At 40.7% G+C, this 27760-nt stretch overlaps 1 protein-coding gene across 3 annotated transcripts in view; it reads right to left on the bottom strand.

The window, feature by feature from the left end:
* Positions 1 to 1368: 1368 nt before the first annotated feature.
* Positions 1369 to 27760, bottom strand: part of UGGT1 (UDP-glucose glycoprotein glucosyltransferase 1) — a 60448-nt gene continuing 34056 nt past the window's right edge. For all 3 annotated transcript variants that reach the window (XM_054983011.1, XM_054983013.1, XM_054983012.1), the window contains 17 exons: positions 24989 to 25119; positions 23935 to 24030; positions 22527 to 22629; positions 20445 to 20524; positions 19060 to 19249; positions 17922 to 18080; positions 16011 to 16096; positions 15521 to 15605; positions 14145 to 14233; positions 13180 to 13284; positions 11144 to 11228; positions 9534 to 9716; positions 8816 to 8976; positions 7749 to 7863; positions 6773 to 6889; positions 4665 to 4833; positions 1369 to 3089 (listed from right to left, as the gene is read on the bottom strand). In XM_054983011.1, the coding sequence (XP_054838986.1) occupies positions 3064 to 3089; positions 4665 to 4833; positions 6773 to 6889; positions 7749 to 7863; positions 8816 to 8976; positions 9534 to 9716; positions 11144 to 11228; positions 13180 to 13284; positions 14145 to 14233; positions 15521 to 15605; positions 16011 to 16096; positions 17922 to 18080; positions 19060 to 19249; positions 20445 to 20524; positions 22527 to 22629; positions 23935 to 24030; positions 24989 to 25119 (1980 nt within the window). In that variant the 3' untranslated portion in view covers positions 1369 to 3063. The remainder of the gene's footprint in view (positions 3090 to 4664; positions 4834 to 6772; positions 6890 to 7748; positions 7864 to 8815; positions 8977 to 9533; positions 9717 to 11143; positions 11229 to 13179; positions 13285 to 14144; positions 14234 to 15520; positions 15606 to 16010; positions 16097 to 17921; positions 18081 to 19059; positions 19250 to 20444; positions 20525 to 22526; positions 22630 to 23934; positions 24031 to 24988; positions 25120 to 27760) is intronic.

Genomic DNA, 27760 nt, shown 5'->3' with positions numbered 1-27760 from the left:
CAGGAAGAACACAACCAGAAGACCCTGAGCAGGCCTGAAGTGTTTTTTAGAAAGGATTTTCCCTATGAGTTTCCTCAGTAATTCCTGACAGAGGTATGAGAATGCTAAGGGGCGGGGGAGGCAGTAAATATAAAAGTTAGGAAAGGAAAGGTGAAATCCAAAGAAGATAACAAAATCTAAATGAATTCTGGAACAACCCTACTTGCTACACTCAAAACAGTCTGGAATGGACTGGGAGGGGCTGTATGGAATCCCCTCCACTACAGAAGTCAAATGTTTACACTGACTTTTTGATAAGGAGGAGGTGTTTCCCCACCTGTAAAGGCTGCCCCTGAATTCCTAGGAGAGAAGCTATATGTAAACATCATGACTTAAATCCTTGCTTCAAAACAAACTTGCCCTTCGCTGTCACAAGTTTAAACTCGTAGAGATTTGTTTGACTTTACTTCTGCTCTAAAGCAGATTATTTCAGACTTCCGTATTCTTGCAAGCTTACTAGGGAAGTAACAAAATCATGCAATTTCTTAAAATGTTCTTATGAGAAACAATGAAATAAATCGAGGAGTTTGCCATGTTAGTCTGTAGTAGCAAAATCGAAGAAAGTCCAGTAGCACCTTTAAGACAAACCAACTTTACTGTAGCATAAGCTTCCAAGAATCACAGTTCTCATCATCAGATGCGTGGAGGGTAAGAAGAAACTGGTCAGATATATAGGTGGAGAGGGGAGGGGGGAGTAGATGCAATCAGTAGCTTCCGATAATGGGATCAGTTGGCTTCTGATAATGAGACAACCATTCATAGTCTCTATTCAATCCAAGCCTGACTGAATCAAATTTACATATGAATTCCAATTCAGCAGCTTCCCGTTGGATTCTGTTTTTGAAAGGTTTCTGTTGAACTACAGTGACCTTTAAGTCCTTGATGGACTGTCCTGGTAGACTGAAGTGTTCTCCCACTGGTTTCTGGATGTTGCCATTTTTAATCCTCCAATGTGATATATGCCCTCATGTGCCAACAATGTCCATCTGCTCTGTACATTGGACAAACCAGCCAACCTCTGTGCAAAAGAATAAATGGACACAAATCTGACATTAAAAATGGCAACATCCAGAAACCAGTGGGAGAACACTTCAGTCTACCAGGACATTTCATCAAGGACTTAAAGGTCACTGTAGTTCAACTATGACTATGAATGGTTATCTCATTATCAGAAGTAACTGATTTCATTATCAGAAGCTACTGATTGAATCTACTCCCCCCTCCCCTCTCCACCTATATATCTGACCAGTTTCTTCTTACCCTCCATGCATCTGACAAAGAGAACTGTGATTCTCGAAAGCTTATGCTACAGTAAAGTTGGTTAGTCTTAAAGGTGCTACTGGACTCAATTAAATAAATACATTTCATAATAAGAAAATATTCTGGGTTGTTTTTTTTTAAAATTCTATGGTCAAAAGCTGTAATTACGCCAACTTAGCATAGTCATATAAATACAAAGTAGCATTCTGTTCTCTTGTTTGTAGACCTATTTAAGAATATCCAATATTAGGCATGAACTGTGGAGGTAACACTTTTCTATAGCAGAGTGCCCACCAACCAATGTCCAGAAAGGAGCAGATCAACAAAAATGTCATGCTTTTTGTAGATCCAAAGTAGTTAGCTGTGTTAGTCTGTAGTTGCAAAATAGTAGAGTCCAGTAGCACCTTTAAGACAAACCAACGTTATTGTAGCATAAACTTTCAAGAACCACAGCTATTTTCGTCAGGAGAGTTGTGGTTCTCAAAAGCTTATGCTTTTTGTAGTGAATGGACAAGACCTCAAAACCTGTACAAAGTTGTTCAGCACATTGTAAATGCAGTATTTTTGGGCTGGACCTACTTGACAGGCAAAAGATTTTTTAAAATTATAAATGGAGGGAAAAACTCCAAAATAATTTTAACCCAAGGTGAAGGGAACAAACATGGTATGTTCTGCTCTGTGCACCTGAAACGTAAAATATACAAGTCCTGATAAATTAAAAAGTGTGAATTTAGAACAATATTGAAAACAAAAGAAGTCAACTAGTGCTTTACATTAAAAAGCATTAAGAAAAATCAAAATAAAATGATTAAAGAGGTTTGAAAGAGGAGAATTAGAGAAAAGATCTAGGAACTCTAAGGCTTTATTTTTCTGACACCATTTGGGTGTTGAGGAAAAATAAATTTATGAAATTTACATAACCAAGAAACTTCCACAGATCAGCATCAACAAAGTACATTCATGAAATGAGAAATCTGCAAGAGTATTAATGCCCTAATTATTTTGCAGTCTTTAGTGAATTTGAGGAAATATGTCAAGAAGACATCTTGGCATCTTCTCCAATGGGGGAAAATTTTGGATGATTGCTTGATTAAAATATACATTTATTTGCAAATGTACATTTTTGAAGAGGTTGGGGTTTCTTTGACATTTTGTTGTATGATAGATTAAATGGGATATTCACAATGTCCCATTTAAAATGAAAGTACTGCAGTTCTAAAACCAAAATCAAGGGCATAACGAAAGAAAGAGAGGAAGAAACCCTGAATCCAATTCAGCACCTGTCTGTCAATTCCAGGGATGTTACCAAGCCCTATTCCAGCCATAAAAATTTTTGCTCTTCCTCAAAACCTTGTGAGGTAACAGCCTGCATATTCTCAGTGTTCTGCCCTTTCTCTGAGTAGCACTTTTCCTCTGGCTGCCCAGAAAGGTAGGTGCAACCAACACAATCTTGATGTTCAGTGGTGTCCTCTACCAAAAGTTGAAGAAGAGACCTGAAGCTTGCTTTTCAGGGTGCTTCAAAACGTTACCAGAATTTAACATTCCTCAATAGACTCTTCCGTCTCTTGCAGGTGTAAATAAAGCCAGTTACGCTCATTCTAAGCATCCAGATCCCATTCCATCTGCAGAAATCAATTCAACCAAGCAAGATACATCATCACACCGCTTCAGTTTACTCAGCAGTTCTGCAAACATACTAGAAAAAACTAGTATTTGATAGAAAAATTGTCTTTGAAACAGTCTCACTTGGTTTGTCTCCATGGATCATAATTCTGTGTGCGCTGACATTCCTGTAGGGGGGGAAAACAGGATGGGTGAAGAGGATAAATCAATATGCAAGCCGAAACCACTGTTTGTGTCCCAGATATACTCAGGCCAAACCATAGCTTGCCTGACTCCTATCAGAATCCTTAGAGACATTCAAAATGCTCAGACTTGCTCCTCCCTCTCTCCACATCAGCCATCTAATTAGACAGATGTAACCCTAACTCGCATATTCCAAACTCTGATTTGTAAGCCAGGTTTAATCTGATTGCTGAGATTGTGGTTTGATGTCCATTCTTAAACCATGGTTTAATTGTTCACTTAATCAACTATCTAAATCACAATTTGCAAAATATGGTGCATTATGTTTGAATCACAACCATATCTGTACAGACCTACTGCAAAACCAAGATAATGGAATCAAATACACTCTTTTCCAAAAGGTCACAATAACCAAGGGACAAATGACCATTCCATCTGGTGCCCCACCTCTAAATAAGCAGTCTTATTCTTGATATGGGGAAGCATGCACATGCAGTTATCAGAATTGCTGCCATCAATAGCTGATGTTACCCACAGCCAATGCTGATACTTGTTAATTTAAGCAACCAGGAAGCAGCAAGCTGATGAAGCAGAAGAATAACTTCTGTGTTGCACTTGTTAACTGCGGGCATTGAACTTTTAAGGAATACATTGGAGAGAATTGCCAAAAAATGAAAAAAAGAAATCTCAGTGTTATTTTTGTCCGGAGCTTAAATTTAGGTGGTTCACAATGACTTCAGATAGTTCACTTCGACATTACAACCAAAAGATATGTGACACTGGAACTCTGTGACTGCAGAGGTGATAGTTGGCCCTAAAAAACAAAAAAAGATGGCAGAAAGTGGGAGACAATTTGGTCTGGGGCAGCTGTGCTAAGGAAGGGAAGATTTCACTCTCCCCACAGTACTGTTTTCCTTCTTAGAAATGCCACCCCTTCCCAGCTGCCAGAAGCCCCAAAACAAGAGGGGAAAAAATCTGTATGATACCTGTAGATAATAGAGCAAAAAACAATCAGGGGAGCAGAGAAGATAAAATATTGACAGGAAAAACAGTGCAGGGGGAAGTATTAGCCCCTACCTTTCCCCAATGATGTCAATCAAAATTGAGGCCCTGTGGATGTTTTTAAGGAGAAATTAACACATCAGAAGTGCCAGTCTAATCACAGGGTTGGATACCAATTAAACATTCCCATAGGCGTTAGGATTTCTACTCACAGACTGTGATTTTCCTGCCTCCCCACTCCTGCAGCTGCCTGAAATGCCCCCCCCAGTCCTGCTGCTGAGTGTCCCCTCTCCTGAAGAACAAGGTTTCAGGGGGCATTTCAAGCTGCTACAGGAGGGGAGAAATCATGCTCTTCTGTGGCTGGAAAGGCTTGCACCCATAGAAATGTCTAGTCTGGATCTAAGCCACAGTGTAGTTTAGTCCTTAAAAGGGTCCCAGGAGAGCTTTTGCTTTCCAGAAAGTGAGCAGCTCTGGTTTCATTCCACACTTCCGGTCTACCCACTGATTTAAGGTGTGTCACAGATGCATCTTAAAGTTACGTGAAGAAAAACAGCTACCTTCTTGACCTGGCTGTTCTGTTCCATTTGTTTTAGAGAATGCTCCTGTTGCTTTCTCTTGTTGGAAATGGCTGTACAGCTGCTTAATTTCTTGATCGTAGTCCTGCCACTCGGGAACAATCCTCACAGCTGCCTCCAGCTTGGGCTCTTTGGTCATTGGGTTATTACACTACAATATAACACAGAGGTCAATGCCAAGGAATGCACAGCCTTTCATACATAATGGAAGAAAACACATGTCCCAAGTATGATCTAGCATTAAACATTATATTATAATTTTCTTTTAAATTACATTGTTGCCAACATCAAGAGCTGCAATTTTTCCAGACAGCTGCAAATTTCCATGAATTAAGGAAATTGGCCTGAGGCCTTCAAAAACTGGCAACATGTGAAGTCTTAATTACATCTTTTCTTTAAAAACACAGTAACTGTTTAAAAAGTGCGCACAATAACAATGAATATATAAACATAGGTTGATGAACACAACAGATTCTTAAACAATGATGGTTTCCAGATGCTCTACCTGATTTTAATCAAGGTGCAGTAAAAGAAAATTGATTTTAAAAGAAACAGATACAATACACACTTCAATGTTACTTACATTTGTACTGGATTTTTTTTTATCCAATGTGCATGTCTCATGGTGGTTCAGAAGGAAGGACAGAGGAAAACCAGAGAATGATGCTTCCTCAGACCTCCTGAAGCTGTTTAGCTATTGTTTGCATCTGAAACAATAGCCCACAGATTCTCAGTGGGTAACTGCCACCAACATGTCCATTTAAAATCTCATGCAGATTCTGGTAGGCTAAATTCTGCCTCTTTCTGCCACACACACACATGCACACACCCCATCTAGCTTGTGTGTGTATGGCAGAAAGAGGCAAAATTTAGCCTACCAGAATCTGCATGAGATTTTAAATGGACATGCTGGTGGCAGTTATACACACAGCCTGGCTCAACTGAGAACTGGCATACACAGAACCCAGTTCTTTTATACCCAAGTAATCTGGGGAAAAACAGGCTCTCTTAACTAAAAAAAAAAGGTTACCTTTATTTGGAAAATGGAGGAAAGATGCATGTAACTACTTGCATGGGAAAAGGAGAGTAGGAAAGGAATTCAGACTCATAGGAGGATGCAAAATAAAAGTTAAAATAACTCAGTAAACTAACACAATCTGACTAAACTGGTTCCCTACCTTAATGGCTTATAGTTTTCTATAGAAGCTGGTGTGAGAGCCAGCATGGCATAGAGGCTAGAGTGGGTTAGGGTCTGGTTCAGTCCTCACTTCTACTACGGAAGCTCACTGGGTGACCTTTGGCGTGTCATAAACTCTCAGCCTGGCCCAGCTGTTGCTGTTGTTAGAAAATGGCGGAGAGGAAAACAATGTTCTAAGATGTTTTGAGTCCCAACTGGGGAGAAAAGTGGGATATAAATATATGCATGAAATGAAAGTGCATGAACCTAAACCATGTTGGCCTGACATGGACCTATCACACAAGGGCACTCTTCTTCCCTTGCTTACTCCTAGGAAACGCAATGGTAACTCCCCCTTCAGAGCATTAACAATTTTGTTAAAATCATATTCCCTTGCATGGATAGGTAGGTATTCTTTCCCTAAGCCAATGAGTTGATTCCTTTTGGAGGAGAAACCCTATCCCTCTCTCTGAGGCTCTGTGATTTGCTGCCCTGCTCCCACTCTTGCTAGAAACCCTGCCTAAAGGTCTAGACTGGTCTTGGAGCTTAGTAGGAAAAAATTATGTATACTAGGGTGGTGCACATGACAGTACATAAATATATTTATATGCCTGTGCATATCTGGTCTATAACTTAAAGCATTTACTCCTAGATGGCAGCCACTTTGAAGGTCAGTTTGTGTGGCAATGCAGACCTCCAGTCACTATACCAGCATCTAGAAATTAGCATAGCCCACAAGAATAAAAATGGCCATCCATGATGTAAGTGACTATGCCTGGAAGGAGCAGGGAAGCAAACAGCAAAAATGAAAAATAGTTATCCTTCTTTTACAGGTTATATCACTTAATGCATTTTAAAGTGCTCCTAAGTTGTGGCTTGATCTCTCCTTACTCTGTTGTGCCAGGAGCCTTACCAGATCAATGGTTTTTGCTTTCTTCTTTGACGAATCATCACACCATGTTTCGCACCAAAGCCACTCTTGTGGAAGTGATTTAATGGGCACCTGATGGATCATGTTATTGGGCAAGTCCTCATGGAAGGAAAACAAAGCTGCAGTTATTTTAACATGATAAAACTGTTCTGGAGAGCAGCTACATAGTTACACCCAAGTGTAAAACAGAACTAGCACAGACTGAAAAATCCAGAACTATTATGAAATAAATGGCAAGAAATTATACTGGAGAATACAATCACTTAACGTCATTTTTCAATACATGAAAAGCTTAAAAATAAAAGAAAAGGATGATGACATGCAATAGCAAAACACACCAGACAGAGAAAGGAACCAGAAGTGAAGAATATCTATTACCCTTCTTATTTTTCTTGTTTCAAGCTCAGCCACAATCCACCACCATAAATCATTTAAACCGGTATTAAGATTCTTACTTCCTTGCACTTAAGAGTCCATCAAAAGCTCATTGTACACATCTTTCCTGCTATCAACTACTACACCTATTCCTACCAAACCAATCCAGAGCCCATTTCCTTTTTCCACATTGTACAAAATAACACTTACTGGTTTTTAGTCTTGTTTGTCCACTTATCTGCAGCTATGGTATTTCTGCATCCCTTTCACTCAAAGTCTCTTCCTCTTGTGCCCTCTATGCACAATTAGCTGTGACCATCTCCCCCACACTGCCTGTCTTCTGTCTTCCCAAAAACCGTACTGATGCCTTACCTTACAATAATGTATCTGCATTTAATTAGCCACAGCTGTCCTAAAGTAATACCATAGTATGTGAGCATCATTAGATTTTATAGGCAAGAAATGGTAACTATCTGATTCTTCTTAAATTTTAACTGTGGGGTTGGATCCAAAAGTGCCCACAGAAGGGCATCCCATGGTTTATATACAATTTACAATATTTAAGACATGGCAAGTAAGTTACCTGATCAAGGTTGGATAAACTGTTGGGATCTTGGCTAAGACCTTGATATTGTCCTCGGAGCCGGTCACCAGCAGCTATCTTTCTGAACTTCTTCAGATCTACCACATAGAGAGCACTAAGAACAGATAAAGCAGCTCTTTGAGTCCCTGGACTTGTATGCTACTTTTAACAGGCCAAATGCAAAATATACTCCAGTCAGACTCTCAGAGGGAAGGAAGGTGGCATGGTATAGCCCAGTCTCATCAGATCTCATAAGCTAAGGAGCGTCAGTACTTGTATGGGCAACCAAAACTCTGTAGAGGAAGGCATTGGTACCACCTCTTCTTCTCACTTGCCTTAAAAACCCCTTGCTAGCATCACCGTTAAGTCAACTGCAACTTGACTACATACACATCCAACACACACACACATACTCAGAACCATCAGATCACAAACGGAAACTAAAAGATTCCTAATAAAAGAAAGTGTCACATCCTTTCCCTTGTATTTGTTCTTTATTACTGTCAAAGAGCAAACCTCGGTGCCTTCATGGATTTTAACAGGCAGAAGGTGTTATTTATAAGCAACTCTTACCTAAAATACAAAACAAGGACTTTTAACAGTGCAGTCCTAAGCAGAGTTAAACCCACAGATGTCAATGGATTTCAAAGGGTGTAACTCTGTGTAGGACTGCACTGCCAATCTCACAATGGAATAATTTCAAAGCCTATAATTCACACATGCACACCAACAAGTGCATATTTTAATGTAAGTTCATCAGCTTCAATGACAACAGCCAGTATGATGTATAGGTTGAAGAGCTGGGCTGTGAGCACCTGGTTCAGATCCTGACTCAGCAATGAAGCTCATTGGGATAACCTACACTGGTCACTCTCTCTTGGTCTGACCTACCTTTTAGGATTATTGCAAGGATAAAATAGGAGAGGGGAGGACCATGCATGCCATTCTGAGCTCTCCGGAGGAAGGGAAGGATTAGAATGTAATAGATGTATCAGTCAGTGACATACAGTTTTCAGTGTGCTTTTAAAAGGAAGCCATAAAACCAGCCAGGAACAAGCTTTTGTCACCTGATGTGATATTTTCTTCCAGCCAAGTGACTTGCCCAGTATCCTGATTTCCAGAATCGGTAGCCATCCATCTCTCGCCGGCTGTCACAGAATGGCGTATAACCATATGGTGCACCATCCAAGTTGAAATCCCTTAGCTCCTTGAGGTCTGTCCGTACAATCTGAAGAAAAGCAGTTCACAGGCTACCTTGAATTTCAATGTTCTGATAGAAAACTTGAAACTGACCTCTGAAATTATGATAGTTATTAAATTAACTAAAGATCCATCAAGAGCAAAGGGGGGAAAGAATATAGATGAAGAGTTGAGCTCCCCAAATGTACCCTTCTGAGGCCATTGCCATGGAAAACCAAGGCCAGATTTCCTTTTCTAAACCTGGACATTCCCCTCTTCTGGGAAAGAATGCTTCCACTCTCTTCCCATAATGAAACAAATTCAATATTGGTCTACTGACTGCTGACATCACAAAAGGCACTCAAAGTCTTGCCATTTTCTACCTTGCCATTTTGTACCACACTGCAGTTTCAAGAGGAAGATGTTGAGGACTTTGTCCCAAGTTATAGGTTGTAGATTCCCCTGGCCCCAGCTGTTCCTTCCCCCAAAATTTTCTGGGAGAATTTCTCTTCAAATGTCAGAAAAGTAATACAGGTGGGTAAAAGTATTCAGCATCATTTATATACAACTGATACTTGTTAGCATTGAAATTTCAAACCCATTTACCTGGTCAGCATCTACAAACAGGAATTTATCAACTGCGAGGGGGAAAAGCACATCCAGAAAGAGGATTTTGTAACCCCAAATGATACGCTGCTTCTCTGTTTGCTGGTGAAGCCATCGTGGCCATTTGTACTGGACTAGTTCATACTGGAAATTGTACTTTTCAGCCATATATGGGATGAACTCCTGGAATGATATCATGGTTACTGGTCCTAAAGTTTCTAATACTTCAAAGATAATATTCAGAAAAAAGTTACTTTAAAAATAAAAGCAAAACTCTCTTTAAAAAGTCAAACTGTGAAGTTTCCAGTGAAATGAAAAATGAATGAAGGCACTGTTGTGATCAACTTACTCCCCTAAGGTTCCATTCTAGCTAGAATTACATTCCTTCTCTACATTAATATGCAAAATATTAATTTAGAATTAGTAGTATCCAAACCAGACTGGATAATGGTTCACCTTGAAAATGTTCTGTGTCTTTTTTTCAAACAATCATTACTATTAGCAAAGGAGGTTTGCCTTGGCAACCATAACCGCTTTAACCCAGAACCCCAACTAACACCAAATGTTCATAATACATGCAAGCCTCCACATATTATGTATTCTGAGATAAATTCTCTAAGGCAAATTCAGCCTTCAAAGTGAGGAGGGGGGTCACAAAGGCTCATCCTTACTCACCCCCAGCTGTGAAATGACTTCCCTTCTCCCTGCCCCTGTTAACAACAGACCTTTCTATTTTCAGATAACTTTTAAATGATTGCTTGACTGATGATTTTTCTGTCTTGTTTAATGGTTTAATACTGATAGCAGTTTTTAGGTGCTGCTGCTGTCCAAGTTTGCTGCTCTAGATTTTTGTGGCTCTGTTGGTTATTGGATTATGGAAGGGTTTTATTGTTAAGAACAGTTTTAGTATACTGTGAACTGCGTTGCACAAATTTCTATGGAGATATGGCATATAGATATCTTAAATAAACAAATAATATACAGCCATTGCATGTTTATCAAGGGAGAAAAGCCTTCATGAAACCCAACCAGATAAACATCCTATTTATTGTGAGAAATACATAATAGACCAAAGTTGTATACATTTACTTGGAAGTTTAGTTCTACTGAATGTGCTCAATGGTGTTTACTTTTCACAATAAACAATGTATTCTTAAATGAAGAACTGTGAGATACAAATGATGCTATTAACCACAGTATTAAATTCTTCCCTAGCTAGGAATACATATGTATGAAGCATCCTTTCTCAAACTTTGCTACCACCTGCAATTCTCCTGAATACTAATTTTTTTCCCCATAATGTCTAAACCTCTTCCAAAGGCATTCAACGGGTTGGCTCCAGACTAAATTTTCCAGCGGCAGATTGAGACTTTCTTCTCTTACCCACTGCAGCCTACTGATTTCTGTGATATGCTGCTCCTGGGGGATAGGGGGCTCTAAGGAATGACATGAAAGGGGTCTGAAGAGGGAAAGGGAAATTGCAGGAAATTGCCAGTTTAGTCTTGATCCAACCCATTGATTTATGGATAATAAACTTTTAAGATAAAATAATGTTTTTAAAATGCTTTGGTTCATCTTTTAAAAAGAAAATATTTTTTGTTTGAACAAACCTTAAATGTTGGTGACAAATAATTCTTCAAGAACCAGAATTTCACTGGAGTCTGTGTGTGTTTCAGCACAGATAACATCATTATGCTGTCCAAAAAAGAAGCAGTTTTTAAGTATTTGGAACAACCAGAACAAACCAGCAGCACAGATGCTACAAAGTGATGGTGTTACATCTCAGTCCCTCTTGGAGTTTGTATTGGAGCAACTGCTGATGTCTGTGTACTGAGAATCAAGAGTGCAGCATCCTTTTAAGCGTCAAACTAGTGTGACGTAAAAAACCAAATCCATCCTTAAAATAACAGTTCAGTGTAGAGCAACGTGTTGCATACTAGCTATGTCCATGCAGTAAATAAATCACATGTTGTAATTTATGTGTGGTCTTGTATCCCTGCATGAACAATCTCGAATCACTACTACTACCCATTATATTAAACATATACATTCATTCATGTAGATGAAATAATGTAACAATTAACACAAAAACAAATGAAATAATTATTGTGGATTTTTTTAAATCCTACCTTCCCCATCAAGAGCTGTATGTTACATAAGACAGTTTGGTGTATTGGTTAATTGCAGTAGGATTCTAATCTGGAGAGCCAGGCTTGATTCCCCACTCCTCTGCTTGAAGCTAGCTAGGTGACCTTGGGTCAGTCACAGCTCTCTCAGAGCTCTCTCAGCCCCAGCCACTTCACAGGATGATTGTCATGAAGATAATAATAACACTTTGTAAACTGCTCTGAGTGTGGCATTAAGTTGTCCTGAAATTATTATGTTATTATAAGCAATACAGTTTCTTTCCCTACTTCTTTAGAAGTTTATAAATGAATTAAACAAACAACCAAACATAATTTTGTCAACTTGTAGAAAGGTATGTTACACCACACCCTATTGTAACTCCTTTACACTCAATACCTCTGGGGAGTTCTTGGATCTGTCTTTTCAAAAAATTACTTAGGGAAGCTAAACTGATCTCGAAGCCAAACTGAAAAATTATGAGAACTGCTCCTGCAGAAACCCCGGACAGAAAAGAAGCATGCAAGAGGCTCTAGGAATTTCTTCCTTGACCTGTAGCATTGTGACTAGCACTTTTCATGAATCTAAGTAAAGACAAACAAGAAGGAGCCTAAGTTTAAAACAATTCCACCTGGCATTGGCTTTAACATAGCTAAGCACTTGCATTTACTTTAGGAAAGCCAACTCCATTTGGGAGTTTTTCTGGATGATTATTCAGAATGTGGCTATTGGGCTTGGCTGAAAACTCATGCCTTTAATTTTCAAATATGAGACTTAAAAAAACGTAGAGATTTTGATGAAAACCTGTAAAAACAAAAAAAAGTCTCCCCCTTAAAAAAGAAATTCAAATAGTTCTCATATTTATATTAGCTGGGGACACTATATGAAATATTTTGTCTAAATCAGTTGAACAACCACAATGGAAAATCTTGGGAGAATGTTCTCCCTTCTTAAAGTTAAAAATGCTAAGGGTTCAGATTTCTTTCATAATCTCCTATAGAAAAACTATGTGTAAAAATAGTGCTTTTCTAGCTTGCCTGGAAAATGAGTAAAAATTTAGATGGATTGGTTCCAAAGGTGCTCTTCTGCTAGCACTCGTGTCAATGGAACTGCACTTCAGTTGGCAGGGCAGGGGGGCAGTTTGTGTCAGTTTCCTCCCTCCACACACTGCAGACCTCCACTTCACCTCCTTGCTATTGGGGAGGTCCCTCTGACTCCCAGGAACAGAATTTGGGCGGACTTCAATGGGTTACATCACAGGGGGGGGATATAAGAAAGTCCTGTTCAATGAGATTCTTTGCTCACTGTACTCTGGATCCAACTCTAAATGTCTTCCTTTGAAATTCAAAAAAGTAGCTACTTTTATATGAAGATAGCTTTAGTATTGATGTAGCAGCCATCTTAAATTTGGATTGTGTTTAGAGAGGACTTTGTGCAAAGAAATGTAGTTAATGGAGAGATTATATACGAAGTCTTCAAACTGCCTTTTCTAATGTAAACACCATACTGATCCTCAACTCACCGAAGGAATCTCTCATATAGATGTCCTGATGCCACAGAAAATATATTGATCACATCATCTTTATCCTGCTTCAGCTCTTCTTTCTTCTGTCCACCTGTAAACCCCCTATAGAGAAATAATATTTTCATTGATTCTGCAATGTTATCAAAGACAGCCAGGTTTCTCCTTCTATGAGTGAAGAGCCCTCATTACTGAGAGCCAGTTTGGTATAGTGGTTAAGAATGGCAGGACTCTAATCTGGAGAGCCAGGTTTGATTCCCCACTCCTCCGCTTGAAGCCAGCTGAGTGACCTTGGGTCAGTCACAGCTTCTCAGAGCGTGATTGTCATGAGGATAATAATAACACACTTTGTAAACTGCTCTGAGTAGGCTTTAAGTTATCCTGAAGGGCAGTATACAAATCTAATGTTATTATTATTATAGGGAGGAGAGATAACTCAGATGTGCCCACATTGGGAAATCATGTCTAACTGGAGTGAATTGAAAACTTCCACTTTTCAGTCTCCCGCAGAGTGGGGGAGTGAGTAAAAGAAAATAACAACTAACTAGGTTTGCATCCATCACATATAAAGTGAGGATTGCAGTGAGTGCTTGAGGTTCAGGAGAAAAGTCCTGCTTAATATTAGCAGCTTATTTAAAGAGCATAACGTCCGCCTGAATCCAAAAGATTTTGACTGTGACATGACAAATATGAGAAAGCCAAGTGTCTAAAACTCAAGACAGAAAACCCATCCTTTCTTGAGTGTAAAAAGCATGTGACTCAAAAATAACAAATGTATCTGATGAAATTTCATTAATCTTGCCTGTGGAAGCTATTAGTCACTTGCAGACAAAGACACCCCCCCTTAACCCTCTGAGAGGTGCAGAAGGAAGTCAGGAAAAAAAGTCTACTTCCTTGAACTCCTTACATTCACAGTCAAGTTCAAGCAACTAGAAAGACAGTGGAAAACTGGCAACCATATTTACCATTTAAGAGATTCCCAAAATCCTGACTCATTCTCATTAGTTCCATCACTTAGAAGATCTTCATTTATCATATCTAGTTTCTTTTGAACCTACAAAGAGATACATACTTTTAATATTTTGTCTGAAAGAATCGTTCCACGCTATCAGACAGAATCTTTTGAGGGGGGAAATGTGAATTTTGACTAAGTGTCAGAGTATAATCCAAGCTAGCTCTAAAAGTTTAAAGAGAATGGAAGATATATTATGTAAACTGAAAGCTACAGAAAACGGAATGGTCATCTTGCACTTCACCGAAAGTTTCCTACTGAAACTGCAGTATAAGAACTAAAAACTCAGTAATAACAGACATCAAGAAGGAAACAGTTAACAGGCTGGAGTATTGCAAATTCTACTGTGTGGGGACAATCATGTGCACACATACAGATTATATACCATTACACCCATCAGGGTAAAGTATATTTTTACTACAAACACTAAATGCAGACAATGCACATCTTGTAGCACAAAGTTAAAGCTGTTCTATGTGACGCATTATTTTAGAGCATGATCCAGACTCCTCTTTCTCCCTGCACGTTGCTCTGTGAGGGGCATCTTCCTTCCATCAACTCTTATCCACAACAGCAAACTTCCTATAACTACATGTTTCTAATGGTGGGATAATGTTCCAACTGGACTGGTCCCTGATTCCTAATACTGTTCAAGTTGATAAAAAAACAACTACTACTAAACAATGGGGAAAGCTGCATAAACTCTTTTTTTTAAAGGAGGCAAATATACATTTAATTATCTATTATTAAATATCCCTGTTCTTCCAATGCAACCAGCGATTCTAGCAGCTAACTTATCTACTGTTGGTCTAATATGTAGGAAGAGAAGACCCATGTTCCAAATTAAGCCTTTCCATCCCTCAGCATGCTCCTATACATGACTGGATCCTACTGTGTTCAGTGGAACCTACCCCCAGATATGGGTACCTAAGATTGTCACCTTTGCCTTCCATCTCTCACCGCCTCCACTTCCCAGTATGCAAGACTAAGAATATTGCCCTCTTTTGCTAAGAACTTTCAGGTAGTCCTTGAAAGGATTACAAGGTAAGATAAAATCTCAGCAGTGTCAGCAACAAATCTCACTCTACTCTTTCAGGAGGCTAATAAGAAGGGCTTGTGGCAAGAGAAGAGGCACATTACTTATCTTACACAGCTGTTGTTCCATTCCCTTTCTGTCTATAATGGAAAAAGATTTAGGCTTGGCTTTGCCCACAGGGTCCTCTATAAAATAGGTATATAAATGGACAAAACGTTTTAAAGAGTCCCTCACCCCATTACTAAACAAATCTTTCCAAAAATGCTACTTTAAAGGGTCATTTTTGAACTCACCTTCACTTTGATTATTTTGCTCTTAAAATTGCTGATAACAACAACAACTTCACTGGCATCAGGAGGAGAATCTGTGCCATCATGGCTAAAATTAAAAACAATAAATAAAACATTTAGAGTTACAAACATATAAATAGCTAGAGTTCAGGACCAGGATCCAACAGTTCAAATCCCCACATTGTCATAAAACTAGCTGGATGACCTCAAGCCTAACTTACCTCACGGGGCTGTTGTAAGAATAACATGAGCAACAAGGAACAATGCTTGCAGCCCTGAGCTCATGACAGGAAAGGTTTCTCAGGGGTTGTGCCATTCTTTTCCTTCTCTTCATGGTGAGCCACTCTCAAAAATGAGAAGTGAAGCATGTTGCTGGGCCACTATGTATCACTAGCTAGAAAAACTGGAGAGTAAAACCAACTCCTCTTTGATTGGCCATATTATTCAGAATAGGTTTTGACCAAACCAAAAGCAGTAATTCCTAGTACCCCACCTGTAGATTCTATAGATGTCCTCAGATCTCCCCTTTCTGAGTCTCAGAAACCATGCACCAGGATTGGCTTTTAATTGGAAGTAGCCCTATTGAAAGAAGACAGACATTCTAGTCCAGCGACAGGCAATTTGTTTAGCACCAAACCAATAAAATGCAGATTTAGAAATTAACATTTGAATCTTGGCTTATGTCCTTGTTCCAGAAACTGTAAGAATGCAATAGTAAAACAAATTTCTCTAGTACCAAGAACAGTTTTTTTCAAAATATAAACTGGAATAAAAGCCCTGTAAAATCACACAGAAAAATGTGAGTTAATGCATGAATAATTCTGTCATAAAACAGGCACTTGGGGAGCAGATGTCTGCTACTGCTTGTGATCTATGAAGTCATGGGAATCAGGGGGCAGTATACCTTATAAGGTACCCATTCCAATAGGACGCTAAGAGGCAGAGGCTAATGTAGCCATTTATGCTAAGGAGTCTACAATGACCCCAGTGCCCGTCATGATGAAATTCTCTCTCTAAAGCCAACTGTATTTATTTGATTTTAAGAAATGCTGCAAGATACTCATTCTAGAAGGTGTTTTGAGTGCTACTAAGGAATTGTTCTTTTTTAACAGGCAAATGATTTATTGATTTTGAATGTAGTTCTGTTATAGGCAGAGTTACTTGGTGGGGGGGGTGCTTATAGAAAGTACGGAGATTTACATAAACAGATTCAAATATAACCCTTTAACATCTCAGTCGCTAATTTATTTGTACTAGTGGTGTGTACCCGAAAAATATTCAGGTAAACCCGAAGCAGGGAAAAGCTTCAGAAAAACCTGAAATCCAAAGCTTTCGATTCAGGTTTCTAAATCACTTCGGTATGCTCCGTAAAGATTCGCAGCATACTGAAGTGACGGGGGAGGGGGCAGGCCCACCCCCCCACCCTTAAACCCCACCCCCCCACCCCACTTACCTGGCCAGGTGGAAGGCTGGAACCACCACCGTGCTGGCCAGCTGGCCAGCGGAGACGGCCTTCCCCGCCACCACCACCGCGGCCTGCCAGCATGGCCACATGGACAGAAGGCCTTCCCCACCGCCGCCGCTGCACAGCTGCAGCTGGCATGGCCAGCTGGCCGGCAGAGAGGGCCACCGCCACCACCGCCAGAGGCCAGCAGGAAGGTCAGTGAGCCACCTCCTCCAGCACGGTGCCAGGTAAGTGGGGGTGGTGGGGATAAGGGTAGGGAATGGGAAAGTTTAAAGGGCCCTTTCCTGCCACTTGCAAGCAAATTCCCCCCACCTCCCAGCTGAAGTTTAAAGGGACCTGCCGCTTGTGAAAGGGCCCCTTAAACTTAACCCCCGGGGCCCCGAAGCTTCCCGAAGCATTACAAACTGGTTCACATATAGCACAGAGAGATGACCTGAGGTAACAGAATGGACTGTGCTACTTCAGGGTGTAGATGAAGAAGATTCACATTGTTTTCTTAATATTCACTTGTGTAAAAATCCCCTGCAAGTAGAAAACTAGCATAGCAAGGAAATGGTTGGGCTAGAACCCCTTTCATGATGTGGCTTTGTTGTATTTTACATGCATGCATTGGGTTGGATCTTATGACTCTATTTCACTTATGGCTGTGCTTTCCTCCAGCGTGAGCCACCTTCCAATGAAGGGTCCATGTTCCACAGTTAATCAAAATGCAGTTGTTTTCAACCTATTGCTTTACATGAGTGAACATTCAAAATGAATTTTCCCCTGGCAATCTCATGTGGTATTGTCCAATCCTACTGTCTCAGGAGTCTACTATACCTCCTTCAGCTGCAACTGTAGGCCACAAAGTTTCAGTCAGCCAAGGTGGACAGCTGAGTATTAGTAAGTTTGTTTCAACAGACATTTTACTTCAGTTTGGTTAGCAAGGTCATCACTTACTAAGTTGGCCATGACAATGGTGTCAACCACCACAGGGTCTGTTGATGTTCCTAGTGTAAATTGAAGCCCCCGGGGAGGCTGTCCTGTAGTGATATCATAGCAGTGCCCTTCCAAAAGGAGGTGCTCTAATTCATACTCTGCTGCCACTATACTCTCCACCTGTGACAAGGAAAAAAGAATTACTCAAAAAGGATAACAAGTTAAATTTCTTAGGGGCAATAATTTCAAAACAGGATGACACATCAAGTGTTCTAAGCATGATTTATAAAGGCAGTAAGACAGTCCGTGGCTTTGCAATTTACACCATAACACTCTTAATGCCACTTTGGGAATTTAGGCATTCAAAACATTTAAATAATTTTCCCTGAAGATGTAGGTTTGATCATGAAAGACTTTGTAAATTTTGCACCTTGCTATAACCGCCCTTCAGCTTTTAAATATACCCAGCTTTCAACTATATATCTCTGAGTTAGTGGTAAAATGATGCCATTTATTCACCACAGCTACAACCTGTCTTTGCAATATTCAACAGATAATTCAAATAATAACCTTCTTACACAAGCATTTTCTCTAAACAGGACAGGAAAGGTTGAAAGAATCCCTAACTCTCAAATTCTTCCTGAACCACCATTTGCTTCAAATATTCTATTTTGATTAACCCTACACCCTGGACTATGAAGAAAATGAGCTTTTCCCCCCAAACAGAAGCCATCTTTCATATTCTCCCTCGCTTCAATTTTAGAATGAGAAACAGATGATATGCTCTAAGAAAGAAAAACACTAGTGGTAAAATGACTTCAGAAACAAGTAGGTTAAACTCCCATTTGTTTAGGTAGAAAATTTCAACTGAGCCCTATCAGCTTCAATGGTATATAGATTTTAGTGCTATGAAAGAAAGCCATAGTAGTTTTCCCTGAAATGCAAAAATCAGCTTTTAACACTGGGAGGAGGGATCTGCCATGTCTTCAACTCCACCCCCCCCCCAAACAAAACAAAACCAATTAATCAGGGCAGATTTAAATGTACCACTGAAGCTGGTTAAAGCATGTTGGTCTACCCAAAACCTTTCAAATTCTGAAAGAAAACTCACTCCCCAAAAATGGTCTATACTCAAATGGAAACCTGTCAAATCTCTTACCTCCTCTAAATAAATGTTGTCAAGATCATATCTTGTTCGTACAGACTCCACCATCCAGCTCTCTGGAGTATTTAGATTCAAAGTAAACAAAGGAGACTGGGGCATGTCCAAGAATGTGGCAACCGGCCCAGGAATTAAAAGCTTGTCTGGTGAGAAAATGATCTCTGGCTCCAAAACATAGCGATAAAAGCTAAAATTTAAAGCAGCAAGCATCAGAATGTATTGAAGTTTGCAATTGTCACAAACAATTTTCCTTGTACTGTGCTTTTTAAGTCTATAGGTTTCACAGCCTCCTCTTTCTTAAGCCTGAGCGCCTAGCATTAAAATAGATGGTTTTTAAACAATGTATTTGGATCCACTGTACTATCAGCCAGTGCTCTTCCAACCCAAAGACAGAATTTTAGGAAAACAATTATTCCTATTACTCATTCCTTTCTACATTTTCCATGCATCATTAGAAACAGCAGATAATGTGGCATAAACTAAAGTACACCTACGTTGGTGGTATCAGAGGACTCAAGTAAAGCAGAAGATATACTGATCATTAAGTATCAGCAATAATGTTTTTTGGTTTGCTTTTTCAAAAAACCTGTACATGTAGCTTAAATCCACAAGTTTTCAAGCTATACAGGTCTCTTTAAATATTTAGTGTAAAACAAAACATATTATGTATTAATATACAGTATTTATACAGCCTAGCTTGCTATCTTATTACAAGGTTGCACGGCTTAACTCATCATTCAATGAAATTTTAAACCTTAGGAAAGATTTATCAGACTGATACTACATTTTGTAAGTAACTCTACTGATTATTTTCTCCATCTCTAATACAATTGCATGAGGTTGAAATCTTACAAATTTAAACAAATTAATAAAGGCATGGTACTTTAAACTGTGGTACCAGCATGGCATATCACCCTTTAAGTTTAGCAGTGTGCAAGAATGTTCAAAGAATCTCTAGAACAACATTCTAAAATGGCTGCAAGAACAGAAACACTGGGTACTTGCATGAACACGCAATCCACCCACCTATGAGCTGGGTGTGCTTGACAAAGCCTAAACTTCAGGACAAATGACTGTTGTCATTGCTGCAAGCCTGCCTTCTAAATAGCCTGAACAAATTATAAGAACAATACAGTGATAAAAAAAATTCTTAGATTGTGCACATCTTGCTTTGTATACAAAGAGCATACCGCTTCAGATGTGGAAGTCACATGCCTATCTAACCTGAGACTAACACAACTTTCGTGGGCTATTAGACGTCCTTTCAAAAGTCATCAATATACAAGGAAGCCTACTATTTTCTGACAGAAAAGCATCACAAGACACATTCATAGCACGTTTATTGTTTTCTATACTATTCTATAAAGCATATCACTTCTCACCTTTTCAAAGGCATGTCAGAGAGTTTGGACTGGCAGTTCATAAAAACTACCAGGTTCATGTTTATTAGTTTGTTCAACACCTTTAAAAAAGGAGTGAGATATACAAAATTAATAAATACTGTACAGAGGACAGGTTTCTCGCAAATTTGTGCTTCTTCCTTATGCCCAAGTTTATCTTTTTCTATGAACTCAATAAAGCTGCACACATCACATGTATACGATAGTCCTACTGAGGCCATTTAAGTATAATCTGGAGAGAACGGAAAGAATAGGGGGTCTAAAAACAGAGCCAGAATTAACTATCAAAATAAACTAGTACAAAGAGGTGCAAATACTGGCCTGTATCTAACCATCCGAAGATTTAAGGGCACTTTTCTTAAGTGGGGCGGGCAGGGGCAGTAATTTCCATGAATTCCTTCCCACCGCAGACCCTCATTTGCTTCCTATACTTTTCCTGAGGGCCCACCAAGGAACAAAATTTCAGGAGCCTCAGGAGGCTGCAGCAAAATTGTTGCCACCCTCTTAAGCTAATTTAAGCACCCTTATGTCTTCAGAACTGTGTCATTGGATACAAGGCACTGGTGCGGCTCCAGAGAAATGGACTGCCTTCCCGTCTTTCTGTAACTCCCTGCGTCTGCTCCCAAAAGTCACTCCAGAGGCCTGGGGAACACACATGAACAGTCTGGAACCTTGTGCTGGGTAGAGTTGTGAAAGCTCAGAAAGATTCAGGGTTATTTTTTTTTAAAGGCTTTTCCCTACCACCCCACCCTAAATTTTTCTCCCAATTTTTCCAACAGAAATTGGGAACCTATGAAACCTCTCTATTCTGGAATGAGTGAAATGCTTTTTAAGACAAGAGTTACCCATGAAAATATGTAATATGAAAGTTTTTATGTAAGACTGTCTACAGCATTAGATAGTAATAATTCCTGCATATACTGTAGACTTACACAATAATTTCATGGATGTATTTAAACAATAAATAAAGACAACTAATGTTTTCTACAATTCATAGGCTATAGTATGTGAGATAATACACCATTTGAGAGTTCACTTATTTCCAGTGTTAAAGTTTAATTTGTTATACAAATATGCTGCTAATCTATTTCTGACTGTATGAGACTGATTCTGTCTAAACATCACACTTCCTTTCAGTATGATTTTGGTTTTCAACTTCTATCTTTTCCCCTACCTCTAAGGCAGCAAAATATAAGATATACGTGCTATAGTAGAATAGGGTGTAAAAATCTCTCTCTTGTATTGAGACTATTCAAAATTTTGCTTGTAGGCACTTATACTTTTAAATCTCATAAATATTCTAAATAGTACAATTTATATAGTAAGTTATAAATGCTGTATTTTATATTGTTAATGCAGTAAACTAAGTTTAGGTCTGATAAGGAAATATCATCATATGCAAAATTACACCCTTTAAGATTTGTCAACTTCAATGGACTTAGAAGGCTGTAACTATGCTTAGGATGGTATCTATTTCAATTGGTGTAGCTATTTCAATTTTTCTACAAAATCCTGTCTCCTTCCCAAACACCCTCCAAACAAACCATTTTCTGGACATTTCAATCTCTAGTGCGGAGAGCTGCAGTGAAAAGGGCGAACGAATGGGAAGAACACCAAATACAGCAGCTAATGACAGCTTGGACAATAGGGTACCTTTGTGTGGACAGAAGACAGTTCCACTCAAACAAGGAGGCAGGGTCCACCATTTAGGTGAAATTCCCCCTTGCGTTGTAGCCTCCCCTGTCATGCTCCAAGCCACTCCCAAGGTCCTCCAACCCTCAGGAGCTGCTTTTCAGGGTTTGCAGCAGGAAGAGGTCAGTGTGAAAGATCCATCCCACAACCAGAGCTCAACTTGCAGTTCATTGGCTCCAACCCATTATCTTTTGCACACCAGTTTTATATGCTGTGGGACTTATTCTGCAACACTGTTGGCTTCACTCACTTATCTACCCTGACACCCATAATAAAAAGTATGGAGGAAGAATAAAACCTATTAACTACAAAAAAAATCAGTTTGATTGTTCCTCAACTGCTGATTACTATGAACCAATAACATATTCACACCATAAGTAATGGAGCAATTCTTTGTGCGTCTCTGGTAACAGGGTCAACAACAGCCACAACATCAAAATATGTCTGTCCCTCCTTTGGTCTCAACTTAATTGCACTAAAGGAAAAAAAAACACAGATTTTACAATTACATATGCACAGATTTTGGTATATTTTACAATTATATAATATACATGTTAAATCATTTTACCCCATGATGGAAATGTGAGGAAAGGCCTACAAGAAATTCTTAACATGTTTTAAAATTACATGCTTGTCAAAGCATGGAGAGATCGGAGTCTCACTTCCCAGTAATTTGCTAGCATTCATTAATAAATCATCATATTTGTGTTAGTCAATGTCCGGAGTCGGGCTCCCCGGGTGCACCAGGAGCCCGCCCGGATGCTGGCAGCCGCCTCTGCCCCCCAGCCGAAGCAGCCCCAAACACAGCCATTCACCCGGCGCCTGACCAGGCGGCAGCGATGGCAGCAGTGGAAGGAGCAGGCGGGCAGGCACAGCAGCAGCAGGAGCCAGCACGATGGGAACAGCCAGGCCTGCCACGTCAGGCCTGGTGAGGAGCCGCAGCCACCAGCCTGCTCGAGAAGGCCCACCAGAGGAAGACCCGAGGTGGGGCAAGGATGAGGCCCCAACAGCAGCCATAGGAGGTGTGCCCAGGCTCGGCGCAGCCAGCAAGTGGCTCGGCAGTCCTCCCAGGGTGGCTTGGCATTCACTGAGCAACCTGGAAATGGCTGACGAGGCTGGGCAGCGGCCCAGACAGGAGGGGGAGGCTGCACGCCCAGCCGGGCTGTGGATTGGCTCAGGCCTGTGGCCCCCTTTTCCCATCAAGGAAAAAGGGGGCCTACTGGCCCGGCAGGCTAGGCAGCACAGCCAAGAAAGGGGAGAAATCCCCCTCGGGGCAGCAGGACAGGGCCCTCCAGACGCCAGGAGTTAGCCAGGGGTTAACGAGGGCTGCCCCTCATGCAGGTGGTGGGGCTCACCCTGGGGGCGGGATCCTGGGGAGCAGGGCGGGCCATCCTATAGGGGAAGGGATAAAAGGGCTCATATTCCCTCAGCTGGGGAGGAGAGGAGGGAGCGCTGGCCCTGAAGTAAGGGCCAGCTTCCTGGCAGGAGAACGAGGCAAGGCCTTGTTTTCCCTGGACCTCGCTCTACCATTTCTGAGGCCATTCCAGGGGAGAGCCTTTGGGTGAGCATCCACAAAGGAGGGGGTTGACTAGGTGGCCCACACAGATGCTGTAGGAAGGGCGGCCCGTGGCCCTGCTACTCACCTCCTGTGACGGCAACCAACCCAATGGACCCCTCCCCCCCGCCGCTGACACACTTCACAGTCAATAACTTTATTTAGTTGACACAGAGAAGTTATATCTTATATATCTAATGAAGAATCAGTGCCACTCATTTTTACCTATGTTTGTCTTCAAAAAAAAGGTTTTCCCTTCTTTCCTCTCCTTTTGGCTGAGCAGACAGAAGGGCATCCACCTTCATCACAAGATCACTTGCACTAAAATTAAAAAAATTTCCATCGGCTCAAACAATTCCTTTCCAGAACAACCATATCCCCACATCATATCTGCATAGGAAGCTACCTAATATGCAGTCAGAACTGTGGGTCAACTAGCTGGGTACTGTCTGATCTCCAGTGTCTCAGGCAGAAAAAGGACTATCACCCGACAGCCAATATTCTATAACTGGAAATGGCAGGGACTGAACACTGTATGCACTCTGCTACCAAGCCCCAGCAAGCCCTCCTTCCGAATATCCAAAGGTGTTTTTGGAAAAGATATCTCCTTGCCAACAAATTAAAAATTACTGTGAAAACCATCCAATTAAGCCTCAACTTCAAAGTGGGGTACACAGAAACAAAGAACTGGCAAATTATAAATCAAAACTGTAAATCAAAAAGACTCCACAACAGAACATACACCATTCAATGACAAGTTGACATCAAGAACTGATAAAAAGGAACAACAGGGCTTTATCTGACAAAGGGAGCTTAGTGAAATAGTGGAGATGAGGTCATAAGCTAAGCAACTGCCGTAAAAAGACCCTGAAAATCTTGTTGGCACTACAAGGCAAGACTTGAATCTTGCAGGACTTTATTGTAAGTATAATTCTCAGAGACAACTATTACATTTCTACAAAATTCAGTCTAGGTTTAATTGCTAATGTAGTAAATCAGGCCACTTTTAGGGCCACATATTTATCTGCCTCATTGAATGCATGTCATCATGGCCAAAAAGGAACCAACATTTCCTACCCAAGGCCTCCATTAAAGGGTCAAGGGCAGGCAAAGCCGTGATCTATAAAATATGCCCTAAATTCACTGCAGATTACACAGTTTGCAAACAAAATAAATATAAATCTTCCTTATCTATTCCATTCCTCTTGACCAACACCTAAGGAGGCCAAATAAACAGTTCACACAGCCAAACTTCCTGTAGCTTCTTATTTTTACTTACAGATCTTCCTCCACTCCTAGTTCCTGAACATGAGATTTTATTTTCTGCGCAGAGGTCTTTAGCATAATATTTTCTAGCAAGTGAAAGTCATCCTGGTTAAACAGCTCACCATCTTCCAGTGGGCCAATAATCTAAAATGAAAATGAAATAGTGGAGAGGAGTTCATAAGCTAAGCAACCACAATAAAATAATAATTCAAGGGCCTCTAAATTGACATTTATGAAGTCCTGTGACATACCCAGGGCACCCCAACTCATACTGTTATTGAGAGTTTAAGCAATTCAATTGCCTTCGGCAGGATTCTGGAAACTCTGAGAAGTCATCCCCAGTTGTGCTATCAATTCTGACAGGGACAATTTGCCATTCTGCATCCACAAGAATTAAACTGATAAAAAGAAAAACTGGATTTGCTTTTCTAAAAACATATTTGTATTATTCAAATACTTGCGGCAGGTCAATAGAACACAAATCATCTTCACTCAGCCCCGAAAAAGCGATGTCTCCATAAGAATTTCCAGGCTTTTCTGGAGTGAGCAAAGGGCCCATCTATCTCACAGCCGGCGCCACTCCTTCTAACCTGCCCATGTGTCACTTCTGCACTGTCTGCAGCTTCCCCTCAAACTACACTTGTGTGTCCTGTGGGGCCTGCTACTGCTGTGTGAAGTGTTTGGGAACGCATCAAGAGATTAGGAGTCTGAAGTGAACAGTTTGACAAGTGTCCTGAGGAACTGCCATTTGTTGGCTTGCATGTGGAATGTGGTCAAGGCCTGCTAGTTGCCCATAGATCTGTTCAGCAGTCGGGGCCCAACATGTTCTCCCGCAGAGCTGAAGTGCAGTAGACCGTTTTTTGGGAGCTGAGCAAAGATCATTTGGATTCACTTTTGTCATACACAACAGATTTTCTCCAGCATTCAGCAGTATAATAGCTACTGATTAAATACTCACCTGTAGGAACCCAACCTGGAAATCAAGTATTAGACTAAAGCAGAATATTCAATTAGAATTATGAATTTGGAGTGGCACCGCTGGGATCTGTCAGATACTGGATATTAATCTAATGGCCTTGGAAGTACATTCCACATACTCTGAAGTGGAATGTTATTGTGAAAGTTGTCTTGAATAAAACAAACCAAAATGAAGGCATTAAGTAGGACCTTTTCTGGAGGAATAATCTCCCAGGCTTTTCCAAGGCAACTTTGACACTGTACAATGTTGTAACCTTCAATAAAAATTTAGATCTGAAGCCCATTCAGTCTCATTTGATTCTTCTGTAGCAAGACTTTTGTGAACTAGACAACTGTTCAATGCAGTTACAGTGAAACTAGTCACTGATTGCAACCAGAACAAAGATCCATAAGATCTTTCTGATTTCATGAGGACTTTTGTTAATATAAAATAAGACAGGTTAGATATGCAACAAAAACTGTTGATGGACAGCCGGCCTGGATCTGCTCCAGATGTCCTGGAGCATGCTTTTGAAGCCATGGCTGGATGGTTGAGGCAAAGTTGGCTGAAGTTAAACCCTGCGAAGACAGAGATCCTGTACTTGAGTTGCAGAAAAGTGGATTTGGGACCCCGGCTCCCTGCACTCGATGGGGCGGTGCTTATGCCGGCTCTGAGAGTCAAGAGCCTGGGGGTGATCCTAGATGCCTCCTTGACAATGGAAGCCCAGATCACTGTGGCTCCCAGGTCCTTGTTTTTCTGTCTTCAACAGGCCAGGCAGCTTGCCCCGTATCTTTCGGTCTGCAACTTGACTACAGTGGTCCAGGCAATGGTCACCTCTAGGTTAGACTACTGCAACGCACTCTATGCAGGGCTTCCCCTGAACCTGATCCAGTGGTTACAGCTGGTGCAGAATGCGGCGGCATGTGTCATCACAGGATTGCCGATGCGTGAGCATATTAACACCAGCACTGCGTCAGCTGCACTGGTTACCAGTGGAGTACCGAATCAGGTTCAAGGTTTTGGTATTAACCTATAAAGTCCTATGTGGACAGGGACCGGCATATCTGTGGGACTGCCTCTCCCCATATGAACCCCGGAGGACTCTTAGCTCTAGTGAGAAACATATGCTAAAGGTCCCTGACCCCAGGGAGGCCTGCCTGGCATCAACCAGGGCCAGGGCCTTTTCGGTCCTGGCCCCAGCCTGGCAGAACGCTCTGTCTAATGAGACCAAAGCCTGGCAGGATTTGTTATCTTTCCACCGGGCCTGCAAGACGGAGCTGTTCCGCCAGACATATGGGCGGAGCCCCCCTGGCTGGCTGATGGTGGAACAGGCCCTCCCAACTACCAATACCCCCATTTAGTAATCTCCTTTACTGCTAAGATGCTCTGGAGATGATTAAGGCTGGGTTGGTTGGATTTTTGTGCTGCTATGTTCATGTTCATATGTATTTTAAATTGTATAATTCTGGATTTTTTAATGGTTGTTAACTTATATATAAATAGTTTTATGTATTTTAATTTGTTTATGTTTGTGATCCACCCTGAGCCTGCTGGTGTGGGGAGGGTGGAATATAAATCGAAAATAAATAAATAAATAACCAATTTATATACTGCTCTTCAGGACAAGTTAACGCCCACTCCGAGCAGTTTACAAAATGTGTTATTATTTTGCTCATGAAAATCACCCTCTGAGACGAGTGGTGCTGAGAGAGCTTCAAGAAGCTGTGACTGAGCCAAGGTCACCCAGCTGGCTTCAAGCAGAGGAGTGGAGAATCAAACCCAGTTCTCTAGATTAGAGTCCTGCCACTCTTAACCACTACACCAAAT

The sequence above is a fragment of the Eublepharis macularius genome, chromosome 6 (assembly GCF_028583425.1).
Source record: "Eublepharis macularius isolate TG4126 chromosome 6, MPM_Emac_v1.0, whole genome shotgun sequence".
Classification (NCBI taxonomy): Eukaryota; Metazoa; Chordata; class Lepidosauria; order Squamata; family Eublepharidae; genus Eublepharis; species Eublepharis macularius.
Note: the sequence above shows the minus strand (reverse complement) of the source record. Positions and strands in the feature narration are given on the sequence as shown.